Genomic DNA, 16,117 nt, shown 5'->3' with positions numbered 1-16,117 from the left:
TTATTCGTATGAAGTTCTTGAAAAGGCCACAAATTACTTTCACAATTCCAATAAGCTGGGACAAGGAGGATCTGGTTCTGTTTACAAGGTAATATTAGGTCTACTTTTTTGAGATTTTTCATTTTGGCAAATGAAATTAACTAGGTACATTTCTTTGTATCAAAGTAGGGAGTTTTGCCAGATGGGAAGGTTGTTGCCATTAAGAGGCTTTTCTTCAATACTAGGCAGTGGGTGGATCATTTCTTCAATGAAGTCAATTTGATCAGCGACATCCATCACAAAAATCTTGTAAAGTTGTTGGGATGCAGTATTGCAGGCCCTGAAAGCCTTCTTGTTTATGAATATGTGCCAAATCGAAGCCTCCATGATTACTTTTCTGGTTGTAATTTAATCTTGAATTACTATTTATGTTAGAAGATAACCCTTCCTCATTTAATTTATATACTTACACGTCTCTTCATTTGGTTCAGCTAAAAGGATGTTTCAGCTGCTAAAATGGGAGGTGAGGTATAAGATCATATTAGGTACGGCTGAGGGCTTGGCCTATCTCCACGAAGAATTAGAAACGAGAATCATTCATAGAGACATTAAATTAAGCAATATACTGCTTGAAGAAGACTTCACGGCAAAGATTGCAGATTTTGGACTTGCTAGATTATTTCCAGAAAATAAGACACACATCAGCACTGGCATTGCTGGCACACTGTAAGTGCAAGACCATCTTTGGTTTTCTTTCTTGGTCCGGAATAGCCTTTATCATTCCTGTGTTTAAAGTCCTCTTCATGTGGGAAAAATTCTTGTGTCTTGGTCCTTCAAGGTTTATCCTAGTTATTTCTTTTTGTAACATGAACAGATATTTCATCATTACATTATATATGCAATTCAGGCAATGCCATGCTTGTCTCTGTGCATTTTAAAGGATGTTTAGATGAACACCTCCAATCTGTGTTAGTTAGCTACCCACTTGGTGCCATTGTTACGAAGTGTTTCATATAATGTATTAATTCAGGGGAAGGTAGAACCAAAGTTGATATTCTCATTATAAACAGGCAATTGTTCATTGTGTTATATAATTATATGTTAGTTACATACTAAGAAAGCATTAGTTTTTCCAGGATCAAATTTTTAGTATTATTTTCAAATCCTTTTTGTTTATTGGAAAGTATTACCACAGTGAAAAATACAATATTAGTAGAGTATCAATTCCTGTTCCTTTTGTTCTGTTCACAGATTGACATTCCATCCTTATAGCTTTGCAGTATACAATGTAATATCTCTGCTTACAAATACATCTCTTATTTGACATTAATCATATTTGCATCTGTAGAGGTTACATAGCCCCAGAGTATGTTATTCGCGGCATATTGACAGAGAAAGCAGACGTTTATAGTTTTGGTGCTGTTGTAATTGAAGTTGTATCTGGAAAAAGGAACAATACCTTCTTTCAATATTCACATTCCATCATACAAATGGTAATCTTTTTCCCTTTGGCATTTCTGCTAATTTAGGCTTCAATGACAAATAGTCCTCACCTAACAAAACCTTCTTACTTTTTATCTTTTTAAAGGTCTGGAACCTTTATGGAATAGGTAGGGTATGTGAAGCTGTTGATCCAGCCTTAGAGGGTCAGTTCCAAGAAGAGGAGGCATCTCGATTACTTCAAATTGGGCTACTATGTGTACAAGCCTCTGCAGAGCTGCGGCCATCAATGTCAACGGTAGTGAAAATGTTATTTGATAATCAAGAAATTCCTCAGCCAACGCATCCACCGTTTCTCAATTCCAGCAGTGCAGAAATCAGCCAATCTAGACCATCTAGAACTTACAATTCTTAGCCTGAGTCCTACACTCACACTTCAGGGAACAACTCAACAGAAAGTGGGATTGAGCCTATATAAACACTAAACCTTCTTAAACATATTTAACTTTATTCCCTTGCTTTAAATTCTTTCAATTGATCCATTCCACCGGGTGTGGCTGTTGCCAACTTGAAGGTTCTCTGCTTCCAGGATTTTCTATCCCACGTTTTTGCTACTTGAATTGGTAGCACAATGGAATTTGTTTGCTCAAAGATACTATAATACAAGCTGAAATGGTTTGAGTGACTCAGAGCTGTTTGTAATAGTCCCCGGTGGCCCTTGTGAATATCATAGGATGTCATGTACCACTCCAGCCTGCACCGACTATCTGCTAAAATACTAAGTTAGAACTAGATTGTTGTATTGTTTCACGATGTTTCAACAATTTGGATAGAGCTGAATGCCTTCCGTAAACTTCAAGTAAAGCTGCTTACTAGTACTCTTTTTGTAACTAACATTGCACAAGGGAAATTTTATGGTTTATACATGTTTTTCCACAAATCATGATTGTAATTAGGATTGTCTACGGGTCGGTTTGGATTGGGTTTGTGTCCAACCCACAACCGACCCGATCAGATTGGGTGGAGAAGTTCCAGATCCGCCACTGAATGCATATAGCTATGGGTCGAGTTGAATTGAGCTCGAGTGGATGGCGGTCAGATATGATTTCAACCAAAATACAAAGATCAAACACTAAAGTTTGATTCCTGATGAACAAAATCTACAAATCTACAAACCCAAATAGCAAATCTACAAACCCAAAGAACAGATCCACAAATCCAAAGAACAAAAACAACAATAGACAACAATTCCACATATAAACAAACTTGAGAGATGACGTGTAAGAAACAGAGACTTGCAGCAGAATATAAATAATTGGTTTTTCGGCATACCTCTCTCGGCCTAAACCGATGATCACACAAGAGCTTTGAGATTGTTCTACGTTATCTAGAGCCAGCCTCCACGCAGACCAGTTATTTAAACACATTTTGAATTCCAGTTTGTGTAACCCACGAACCAAAAATGTTTCTCCAACGGTGTTGCACACTACTAGAGTGATGCAAACATAACCCACAATCTAGAAGCCTCATAACACTCAGTAAACACTAAGAGAAATGCAGAATTCGTTCCCTATTCAATGGGTACCATTCTTGGTGTTTATATAGACACCACTCCATTAATATTGAGTGGGATAGTGAACTTAGTGGGGTAGAGTAATGGTCCAATACCTTTACTCCATAACTCCTGGATGTTACAATCATTCTGAGGCAAATAGAGGGACATACTCACTTTGGGTGTCTGTCCATATTCTTTTCAGTTTCTAACATCTCCCACTCATTCACTGTGGGCATGGCCTTATTATCCATCTCTCAACGTGTTTTTCAGTTTGTTCATACTGGCAAATAGATTATGCAACTGCTGAGGACACTTGAAAAACATATTTGGTGGCACTATACTAAATCTTATACCAAGACTAGCATAGCAACATCCTAAGTGTCTCGCTATGCCCTAAACATATATTAACACATCGAATCAAGCATCTCTAACCCCTTCTTGAGTTTAACACTCAGACTTATGCTTAATCCATCATAACTATCTAGATGTACTCATGATTATTTCGCTACCATAAGCGTTATAACCTGTCAACAGTGAGTACAAATATAAGGAGGTGTTACAAAAATAGTCTTCCCTTTGCACTCACGTCCTTTAACTTTGGTCCAATCGCTTTCTTAGCAATGTCCCTTTAGACCAAATCCAACGTGGCCATAGGTAACATGGCCATAGGTAACATGCCAAAGTAGCAGACATCAAAACCTCAGCTTCATGACATAGTCAAAAGTAATAAAGGCATAAGTAGGATCTTAATGAAAGATCCATGAGACTCACACGGTGAAGAAGTAGGGATTTATTCTTTCACCTTTGCTTTTGGTCGAGCAAGCACATGTAGTATGAAATACATGCTATAGTGGAGTTCTCTTAAGTAAGAGCGTATGTCTTAACTCAATACACCGTATAAATCTTAGTCTAATCGCTACTCAAGCGCCTAACTCGAGTCCTTTATTCACTTGCCAACTTAGGCATCAAATAAGGTCTCACATTTGGCTAACCACAGGCTACATGGATCATGGGCTATCCATGTATGATCTAATTAAGATAAATATATTATAGACCTCATCTTAGTTCTAACTAAGGTGACATATGTTTGTGTCAACCATCTATATATGCTACATAAACATTAAATGACACAATGCCTCATCTCTGCTCACTACTCAAGTGCTAGAGGTGATCGCTCGTGTGAGTGAGCCGACCTAAGCCTACTGACATACCTTTCATACCATAGAACTCATCATATGGTATATGTGTGTATAAACATACATATTATTAACTGAATAACATCATATGCATTTAAAACAAAATATCCCAAAAGAGTACAATAAATGGTAACTAAAAACAACATATCATCATATTCTACGTAGCCTTAAACTCCTAATATGAGCTTGAAAGACATCCCTTCCTATAGGCTTTGTAAGAGGATCAGCAATCATTAGGCTTGTAGAAATGTGTTTTAGAACCACTTCATTGTGAGCAACCATGTCTTGAATGTAGTGATATTGTATATCAATGTGTTTAGTCTTACCATGATACTTAGAGTCTTTAGCATAGGTAAGTGCTGCCATGCTATCACAATGTACTGTAATAGGATCTAAGGCATCCTTGACAACCTCAAGATTCTGAAAGAACCTCCTCAACCAAACTGCTTCCTAAACAGCTGCTGAACATGCTACATACTCAACTTCCATAGTTGATAATGCTATACAAGGTTGTTTCTTGCTTCTTCAAGTGATGGAGCCATTATTTAGCAAGAAAGTATATCCAGATGTAGATTTGCATTCATCTACGTTACTACCCCAATTAGCATCACTATAGCTAATCATACACAAATTTGAACCCTGATAACAAAGGATGTAGTCCGTTGTTCCTTTAAGATACCTTAATATCCTCTTGACAGCTTTCCAATGAGCAAGTCCTGGATTAGACTAAAATCTGCTGATTAATCCAACATCATAACATATATCAGGCCGAGTACACATCATTGCATACATCAAGCTTCCAACTACATTAGCATAAGGAACACGAGCCATCTTTTCTTTTTTATCTTGAGTCTTAGGACACATATTAAGGCTTAAGCTCTCATTTTTTGCAACTAGAGTATCTATGGGTTTGCAATTATGCATTTGGAAATGCTCAAGAACTTTCTTAATGTAGGTTTGTTGTGATAAATCTAAAAGTTTCTTTGAGCAATCCCTAAGGATTTTAACCCCTATAATATAATCTGTCTCACCCATGTCCTTCATCTCAAAGTTAGAGGACAACCACCCTTTTGTGGTGATAATCATCTCCATGTCATTACCGGCCAATAATATGTCATCGACATACAATGACAAAATAATGAAACTTTTCTTGGATCATTTTACGTAGACACGGTGATATTCTTTGATCATCATAAACCCATTCGATAGAACAGCTTGATGAAATCTTAGATACCATTGTCTAGATGATTGCTTTAAACCAAATATGGATCGCTTAAGTTTGCACTCTTTGTGCTCTTGACCTTTGGTCACAAAGCCAATAGGTTGATCCATATAGATTTCTTCATCTAGCTCTCCATTGAGAAAAGTTGTCTTAACGTCCATTTGATATAATTCCAAATTCAAGTTTGCAACAATGGCTAGAATGAGTTGAACAGAGGCAAACCTCACAACCGGAGAAAAGGTTTCCTTGTAGTCAACACCTTCCTTTTGAGTGTATCCTTTTGCCACTAATCGAGCTTTATACCTTTCTATTGACCTATCTGCCTTGCGTTTGATTTTAAGAACCCATTTGTTCCCAATTGCTTTAAGCCCTGACGGTAGGTTTACTAGATCCCAGACCTGATTAGTCCTCATAGACTCCATTTCATCATTCATTGCTTTCAACCACTCATCACTCATAGAAGATGAGAGAGCCTCTTGCACAGTTTTTGGCTCATCATCATCCTGTGAAGCAATCATGAAAGCTTCCCCCTCAATCTCAAAATGATGATGAGGAACATTACCACGGTTGCTTCTATGTGGCTGAGGTTGTTATGAATCAACTTCTAGTGGTGTGCTCCCACTAGGTTGTAAGTTGCTTCCACTTTCTCTAGGAGTTTCAGGAATTTCTTCCTTGTCCTCTACTAGTCTACTTGGGGCGCCTCCTCTTGATCCATCATTTCATAAAGAGTCAAGTTCTTTTCAACCTCACCTATGTTAGGGAATTCACTTTCAATGAAATCAACACCACGTGACTCCAATTCAATCACACTTCCATCTGGTTGTTCACCTATCAACACAGTCTTTAGAACGCTCAGAATATCTTATAAAGATACACTTCTTTCCTCTAGGCCCTAACTTCCCATATCTATGAGAAGTATTGTGAACATAACCTATTGAACCCCATCACAAGTTATTCAAGTCAAGTTTCTTGCTGGTCCACAGTTCATAAGATATGGAAGATATTGATTTAGAGGGCTCTAGGTTAAGTATATAGGTTGTAGTCAAAAGTGCATCTCCCCAATATGAAATTGGTAGGTTAGCTTGTGCCATCATTGACCTAACCATCTCTGGCAGTGTTCGATTTCTTCTTTCCACCACACCATTTTGTTGCGGTGTATAAGGCATCTTTAACTGCCTTGCAATTCCCTTTTCATCACAAAGCTTTTTAAATTGCTCAGATAGATACTTATGCCCACAATCAGTTTTGAGAGCCTTAATGCTCTTGGCTAATTGATTCTCAACCAATCTTATGTATTGTCTAAAGCAATCTAAGCCTCAGACTTATAAGAAATCAAATAGACATGACCGTAACGTATATAGTACCCATTTGGTTTCAGCTAAAAGTGGCATCCACATTTTGCGTTTTCAGTTTTTTTTTTTCCCTTGTGCGTGAACAGTAACAGCACATGGGTTCACTGTGCAGTGGACAAAAATCACTGTTCACGCACTATTCATCATTGTTCACGCACTGTTTATCACTGTTCACGCACTAAAAAAATATTAAAAATGGGTCCCACGGTACTATTCACACATTTAAAAATTATTTTGCTACAATATTTTCAGTTTTCAGTTTTCAATTTTAAGTTTCAGCAATAATAAGTTCAATCCAAACGGACCCATAGTCATCTATAAATGTAATGAAGTAGAAACCTCCATGCCTTGCCCTCACATTCATTGGACCACATATGTCAGAGTGGATTAGTTGCAACGGAAAAGATGCCCTTGTGGCTTTTCCAAACGGTTTTCTTTTTTACTTTCCCACTAGACAATGTTCACATGTGGACAAAGTGACTTTAGTGAGATTGCCCATAAGGCCTTCTCTAGCTAACCTAGTCATCCTCTCTTGTGCTTTATGGCCAAGCCTAGCATGCCATATAATTGAATTATCAGAAGCATTATCAGATGAAGTCAAAAAAACTGAACTAGCATTATTATAATATTCAATATCCAAAATTAAAAAACCATTTGAAATAAAAACACGGCCATAATAAACTGTTCCCAAATGCAATAAAACATAATTATTCTAAAAATAAAATGGAAACCAAGTCTTAACAAAGTAACTACGGAAAGTAAGTTCCTTCGAATCTCTGGAGCATACAATATGTCATGGAGTAACAAAGTGCGATCACCCCACAACTCTAGCTTGTAGGTACCAATTCCAAGTACCTCCATGCTAGCTCTGTTTCCCACCTTGATGTCTCTACTCTCAACAGGAATCCAAAGGTACTCCATAAATCCCACTCTATCTCTCGCTACATGTTCAGTTGTTGCTGAGTCTACAGTCCACATAGGAGCAGAATTAGCAACAAAGACATGAATAGTTACAAAAAAACATGGTGAGATGTAGGATTAGGTGTTATCTTTTTTTGGCTCAATGCAATCACGAGCAAAATGTCATTTCTTTTTGCAATTATAACAAGTCAACTTAGACTTGTCATTCTTTCTTTCCTTTAGTATTACGCTTGACAAACTTAGCCTTCTTAGGCGGTGGCCCATTAGGTCTCTCTTCTCCAAGAGTGTAATCAGGTTGCTTCCGTTTAGGCCTAGATGCCTTACGCGAACTAGTCTCAGCCATATGCACAGAACTAATCGGCTTAGCTGCTTTAAGGCGCTCAGCTTCAAGTTCAAGTGATGAGCCACATCATCAAATGTTTTGATGTTCTCATTATGTGTCAAATTTTGACACATCGTCTCCCATGAACTTGGTAGTGAACGAATCACTGCCTGGACTTGTTGTTTGTTAGTAAGATTGTTTCCAGCTGATTTGAGCTCTCGAATCATGGAGGACATTGCCCTAAGATGCTACTTCATCGTATGTTCAAAGCACATCTTATATGAATCAAATTTCATTGTTAAGCCACGTAGTCCAGTGGCTGATGTCCCTCCATATCTTAGCTTTAGAGCTTTCCACATGTCTTGTGCAGTTGTATACTGCTCAAATTCACCAATCAAGTCATTATGCATGCTGCTCAACATTGTAAAGCGCGCACATAAATCCTTCTTGCACCAACTTTCATAGGCAGTAAGATCATGTTGGTGTTGCTCAGTGCTTCCCTCATCAAGTTACTCAACGAATGAGTTAGAGTCTCTAGGATAGTAGGACTTCTTGCTCATTCAGTACATACTGGATTTTGCAGTGCCAAATATTGTAATTTTCACCATCCAGTTTCTCTCCTTTATTGAGATCAGCAACTATACCTTTGGAAGCCATTTCACTACAAAATTTCACAAATGGGACATTACACACACATTTCAAAAATTTTGACGCTCGATCTAAAATAAACTTAGATAATCAACACACGTCACAAAATTGAAAATTCGCTAAGCTTCTTAATCATCTCTTGCACCACTAGTGTTTATTACTAAGCTTAATTTTAATTTATTCGTGCAAAATTATGTATGGGAGATAACACAACTCAACCATACTCCTACTATTCCATATTTCAATTCTAAACATATTTACAAAATATATGCATTGAAAATAATTTACCAATATTATTAATTAACTATTAAGCCAAACATGCTATCACAATTTCTAATAGAGCAAAAAGAAAAAAAATAAAACAAATAAGTTTTTAAGATGTAAACAATTGTGGGACCTCCTTTTTGTATTTCATTGGCTATCACTCTAGCCCTTTTGGCGAGTGGCAGACACGTGATATGCTAAACGCCTAAAACGGGTTGTCTTCTACCTTCATGCTCTCAATTTCTTTCAGCCAAAAAAAGAAAAAAGAAAAAAAGGAGTTTCAGACATGAACTTCAAAGTTTTATATCTTCTTCATTTCAAGTCCATTTTTAACATACCATATACCGATTTAAAGCTTATAACATATAGATTCATAATATGAAATCATATTTAGCAAATAGAAATCATATAAGAGAAGTTTTGTCCTTAAAGTTTCGGTGTTCTAAGTTTTGTTAAACTATATCTCATGGCACACTTAGAGATTTGCTACGAAACTTAAGGAAGATATTAATACATGTAATATAAACAACATATATTAATTTCAAGGCACAAAATGCTCAGAATCAAAACTTGCCATTGAAGGCCATTTGAGGTGCATAGAAATTCATAACATATCTCAGAAGCATAAAACGCATTAAGAACTAATCATATATGCCTATGACATCAAAAACAACCTATAAATGCTTTGATACCAATGTAAGAAACAGAGACTTGCAGCAAAATATAAATAATTGGTTTTCAGCATACCTCTCTTGACCTAAACTAACGATCACACAGGAACTTTGAGATTGTTCTACGTTGTCTAGATCCAGCCTCCACGCAGACTGGCTATCCAAACACGTTTTGAATTCCAGTTTGTGTAACCCACGAACCAAAAATGTTTCTTCGATGGTGTTGCACACTACTAGAGTGATGCAAATATAACCCACAACCTAAGAGCCTCACAGCACTCTGTAAACACTATGAGAAATGCAAAATTCGTTCCCTATTCAATGGGTACCATTCTTGGTGTTTATATACATACCATTCCATTAATATTGAGTGGGATAGTGGACTTAGTGGGGTAGAATAACGGTCCAATACCATTACTCCATAACTCTTGGATGTTACAATCATTCTGAGGAAAATAAAGGGACATGCTCACTTTGGGTGTTTGTCCATATTCTTTTTAGTTTTTAACGACATGGATAGATTGAACCTGAAAGAAGGCGGAGATGATCTAGCAAAGTAGTGGTTGAAGAGTTGAGAGATCGATGACGAAGTGTAGAGATCAACAAAGAGCAAAGATAGGCGAAGAGCAAAGAGATTGTGAGAGTAGAAAAAAATAAGAGTTTGTGTTATGAAAAACAACCTTTAACCTATTTATATCACAGTCAAGTCAGGTGTCTCGGGTTTTGGGGATTAGACCGACCGGAATCAATTTTGGAAAGAAAGGACCCACCGTAGGAGCAGTCGGATTGGGTGGTGGATGGTTCGAGTTCGATCAATTTCTCTGGGTAGGTCGATTCTGTAGATTTCTTGGATAGTCCTGTTTGTAATAGTAATGACTAATAAATTTATGTCTAAATGTATTTTACTAAATCTACCTAAAATGCGTAATATTGTCATTTTTATTATCCCCATGCTCATTTTCACTAGAGATACATAGTGTTAGTGTGATGCCCAAATTTCTTTTTTAGAGATGTTTTCACCACTTTTATGATTTCTCTTTATCATTAGATCAAGACAACAATTGATTTTTAAGTGTAAGAGGGGATTGAACTCTAAATCTTTTATTCGATGAGTTGAAACCCACATTTGATGCCCTAAATTGATATTTAATTAGTTGAGTATGTGTTTTATGGGTATATATTGAGTACCACATTTGGCATATACTCAGTTGATAAGAAATTTATAAATAATTAGAAGAAAGAGCCTTAATTGTGACTAAATTAGTCAATGTGATTTATAGTACATATATAACTAGAGTCAAATGATTTTTTCTCCAAAATTTAGTTAGCCTTGCCTTTATGTTATAATTATTAATATTATTTTGGCAATGCTCAAATTTTTTTTTGGCAAAAAATGGTACCTACATTTTCTGGTATTAGGTACTAGGGAAAACAAAAGTCTATGAAAATATTTTGTAGTGGACAACGGAAAGTAAGCCCAATAAAGTAGAAAACGCTTTCTGGAACATTATGTATTATACTTAGGGGTGTGCATGAGTCAAGTTGAGGAGATTTTTTTACCCAACCCACCATCGTTAAAAAAAAAAAAACCAATCCAACCCAACCCATTATAGGGGTTCAACCTAACCCAACCCAACCCATATGGATCAGGTTGGGTCGGGTTGAACCCATGGGTTGGACAATTTCTTTTTATTTCTATATATTATTATTAAATTGAGCAAAACAATATATCTCACTTGCCACCTAAATTGATAAACAAAATATATATAAACTAGTATTACAACTCAGTTATAAACAAAATAGATCCAACTGATTTGGTAAAAAAAAATATACATGAACTAATATCCTAACTCAATTATAAACAAATAAGAGTGGACTAAGAGAGTGGGAGCGGGAGGCAATAGAGAGAAATAAGATTTTTAGGGTTTGCTAGGTAATTAGGTTTTATATAGGAAGAGCTGAATAGAGAGGAACAATTATTAATTATATAATACACTTTTAAATATATATAATTTAAAATTTAAATATATAGGTGGGTCAAGTTGAATTAGGTGGGTTGTGGTTATTATAACCCAAACCCAATCCAACCCACTATTAAAAGAAATTCCATAACCCAACCCAATCCACCCACCCCTAAAAACTGACATAACCTGACAGGTTGGGTTAGGACGAGTCAGTTTTGGCGGGTTGGTGAGTTAGCTGCATACCCCTAACTATACTAACCACCAAAAATAAACTAGACACCACCCAAAAAAAAAAAAAAAAAAAAAAAACTTCTTTCTCTTTGACTCGTCTCTGTCTTCACAAACAAATTGTAAACTGACTAGTAATCGACATTTGAATTTTTCCCAAATGATCTTTTTTTTGCTCAAACCAGTCACTGCCCTACTAGTTTTCACATTGATCCAAATTTGTGATTTATTTTCCTATTTAAGGCTCCCAAACAATCTAGAAGAAGAAAATTTTTCTCAATTAGGATCTGTATCATGAGTGAAAGTTTTTGTATATATAATAGTTGAAAATCACAAGAAATAGTAATGATGGTTGTATAGGCATCAAGTATAAGCCCAGACTATCAACCTCCACATGCTTAAGGTATAGGGCTCAATATAAGGTCGAGGCCCATATCAATTAGAGGGGCCAATCCTTGGTCAAGGTCTAACACTAGGTGGGGCCTGTATGGGATGGTAACGGTAGTACCTTAGGGGAAATTGCCTTCAAAGCATTATTTGGTGATGGGTGCAAGTTTCAAAAGCGTCACGACTATCATGAGAAGTGGGTCTCTTATGGTCAGGAATATATCTCAGAAGGGCCCACCAACATGAAAAGCAACCCTATCATAATGACAACTCCACTAAGGAAAGTCTATAAATAAGGGTCGAAGGTGTGAGAAAAGGAGTTTGAAAAGTTGGGGTAAGAGAGATACACGAGAGAAAAAGAGTGAGAAACAACTAAAAAGGAGAAGCTTAGTTCCAAGCCTGAGTCTCCTTGGGAAGCCTACACAGGAAAGTAGAATATGGTTAAATGTTACTTCTTAGTTTTTTTAATTAAAATGCTATGATTTATGTTGGTATGATTTGGGCATTTATCAAACTTCAAAGCTTTATAATAAACTAATTAGTTGTACCATTACTCTCGGTTGTCATTTCCCACATTTAAAGCTCTTTAACAATTGGTTATCAAAAAAATTTTAACAGTTCTAAAACATTTAAGTACCATGTAATTTTCCAAACACCCGAGTTTTTGATTTGTTTTTTGTTTTTTTTTTTTTTTTTTCAGAGAGTTTCAATTTATGGTGTCCGCTCCTAATGATAGCTCATCAGACCAAAACACCAATTAGTTTTTGGTACAGGCAGCGATTGAACCCCAGATCTCTTATTCAACCATCAAAGACTTTACCAGTTGAGCTCATTGAAACCCACCCAAACACTCGAGTTGTTAAATCTCTTTTCAATTAAATCATTTTATCGCAAAAAATTATACAACTAAAATTCTACAGTTAAATCTTTACTTTTTAGTTCTTACAAAATTACCAAACAGCTTCTATATAATAATAAATCTCTATGAGCTTTTTAATGCTTTTAAAATCTTGAATGGTTATGAATAGGATTTAAGTGGTTCGATCATTATTTGTTTTTGAACTATATGTAAGGGTGTGCAGAAAACCAACCGACCCGCCAAACCTGACCGACCCAACCCAACCCGACCCGCCGGGTTGGGTCGGTTTTTAAGGCTTGGTGGGTTGGGTTGGGTCAGAAATTTTTTTTTTAATAGCGGGTTGGGTTTGGGTGTGGGTCATAAAATTACAAACCTACCAAACCCGACCCGACCCGACCTACTCATATTTAATATATATTTAAAATATATTATATATTTAATAATTTTTTTTTTAAATCAGCTATAAATTTAATATATACTAATAATAATATTATATACTATAAGTGCTTATATATAATATATTATATATATATATATATATATAATATATATACTAATAATAATATATTTAACAAATTTAATAATAATAATAATAATAATAATAAAAATTTGTCAAACCCATAGGTTCAACCCGACCGATGTGGGTTGGGTTGGGTTGGGTTGAACTTATGTGATGGGTTGGGTTGAGTTGAATTTTTTTTGACCTACCATGGTGGGTTGGGTCAAAAAATCCCTTCAACCCAACCCAACCCGACCCATGCACACCCCTATCTATATGTGAGTCTTCTACATTGATAAGAAAATTTAAAATACTCATGTGCAACTTGACTCTATTCCGTCGTATATACGTTGTTTACAATTATTTATTAGACTGTATAGCTAGCTCACTCTTTCATTGATAACCTTTATATTAAGGTTCAATCGAGAAGCCAATGCCCTTTTAATTGACTTGGTACCTCCCCATATACAAAGTGCTTGAAGATTTAGAGAAGAGAGGTTTAGAGAAGAAAGGGTTTGAATTGCGGAGTTAACAGCACATTGTAATTATCTCTAAAAAAAGGTTCAATCAAGAGTTTGTAGCTTGAATGGGCTTGGTTGAATATGAAGATAGAGGCTTGGAGAATTTATTAAATGATTTTGATTATAATTGGCTTTTTGTTATAAGAAACTATAGTTATTCTTGTTTTATTTCGGATGATGTAACATTTGGAGCTTTGTTAATTTTTTTAGTTAAAGATATTTATGGATTGAAAGTGTTACGAAATGATAGGCCAAGAATGTATTGACCCCTTATGGTAAATTAACCAATTAATTAGCCAAGTGAATTAATTAAGTTAATTAACATGCAATACACGTGGTAGCATAAACAAATCACTAACTAAGTTAAATGCAGTGGAAAATAAATTTGACACGATGATTTGTTTACAAATTGGGAAAACCTCTAAGGCAAAAACCCTACTGAGTGAATTTAAGGTCACCACTCCCAAGAATCCACTGTTATCAAAACAAGTGGTTACAAGTAAAGGAATCCTAGTACCTTATACCAACCTACAGTTGAACCCTTACCCCAATACATAATTGGACTTGTAATGTAGTGACAATCTCTCATTTTGATGCATGGCTCCAAGTACGTGACCAACCTATCGATGCACAGATTGCAGTACGTGATTGACACACCAACTTGAGAATGATGTCGGTTGCAAAGTTTTTCAGTTCATCCACACGATGAAGATCAAGAAGCTCCTTGGTCACAAAACCCTACGGTGTACAAATGCAGTAGCTTTTTCAAGAGAAAGATGAACTAGAGCATATGTCTCTGGTCACAATATGCTTGAATAAAAACTTTTTGCATCCTTTGAGACGACCCTTAAAATAATCCTATATATATCTAGGGTTGTGAAACCTAAACATATAGCTTGGATATACGTGAAAAACAGTTCTGAAAAACTAATTTTCGTAAATCTCAATAGATACTGCTATCGAGCTTATCTGTCGAGATTCACATTTTAAATCTTGATAGATACATTTGTCGAGTTTTAAAGAACAACATTTCTTTACTTGATTTTAGGATAGATTTGCATGGCTTCAATAATTAGATTTGAACTCTTGTTCTTTGAAATATTAAACACATCCTAAATCTACCAAATTACAAGTAAAGTGCATTTTGTCAAAGGATTAGCCAATTCTAAATGACATATGTTCCTAACATGTTCCACATGTGTCCTAACACAAAATAAAGGAAATATCAATAAAAAGAGAAAGAACTATGGGAATGAGAAAATATAAATCTGATCATATATCTATCTAATTTCTTTTCATTTTCTTTTGCATTTCACAAGGATCGTATACATCATATATATATATATATATATATATATATAGTTGGAAGTGTCTATAGAGGAGGGAAAGCAGAGATTGAAGGTCACAAAGTCCCTTAAATTGGATGGCTGAACTTTTACCCCTCGATTACACCGCTTAACTTAAAATAGCTTAAGATTATATGTTTGGATCGACTATATTATATTAATTAATCCCTCTCAGACTAGCTTGTATACTTAATACATAGCTATATAGAATTGTGTACGTTTGTCAGTTTGTTTCGTTTTTATTTTTATAAAAATCTACACTACAATGCCACCCCTGTTGCTAGACCCAGCTTCCCCCTGCACCCCCCCTGCACTTGCGTATGGGAAGATACCACTAACGAGTCCGGTTAAGATTGTGTATGTTGAGCAGTGCCTAAATTCCACTATATATATATATATATATATAATTTGGGCTTAAACGTTGTGTTTATGCTTAGTGGCTAAACTAAATTGCAGAATTTTTTTTAGATTTTTAGATTTTAAAAAGAAAACATTTACGTAAAAAAAAGTCTAATGCATCTTAAATTGCAGCAATATTTATAGAATATTTTAAAAAATAGATATAATTTTTTTCTTATCTTCTTCAACTATAATTTCTAAGTTGATAAAAATCTTAATTTAATTATGATCCAAATTCTTTTCTCCATTTATTTCTTCTTAATTTTCATCTTCATCTAATCCTTTTTTTATTTTCATTTAAATTATATTACTACACCTATTAGCCAAAAAAAAAAAAAAAAAAA

General features: G+C 35.4%; 1 protein-coding gene across 1 annotated transcript; it reads left to right on the top strand.

Moving 5' to 3' along the window:
- Position 1: 1 nt before the first annotated feature.
- LOC136071065 (cysteine-rich receptor-like protein kinase 3) lies at positions 2-2,485 on the top strand (the record flags this gene model as incomplete). Its single annotated transcript, XM_065781910.1, is given in 5 exon segments — positions 2-88; positions 169-379; positions 471-705; positions 1,328-1,472; positions 1,568-2,485. Coding segments are annotated over 5 exon segments (1,008 nt in total), but the record flags the coding sequence as incomplete, so codon positions are not given.
- Positions 2,486-16,117: the final 13,632 nt, after the last annotated feature.

The sequence above is a fragment of the Quercus suber genome, unplaced genomic scaffold (assembly GCF_002906115.3).
Source record: "Quercus suber isolate HL8 unplaced genomic scaffold, Cork oak 2.0 scaffold_282, whole genome shotgun sequence".
NCBI lineage: Eukaryota > Viridiplantae > Streptophyta > Magnoliopsida > Fagales > Fagaceae > Quercus > Quercus suber.
Note: the sequence above shows the minus strand (reverse complement) of the source record. Positions and strands in the feature narration are given on the sequence as shown.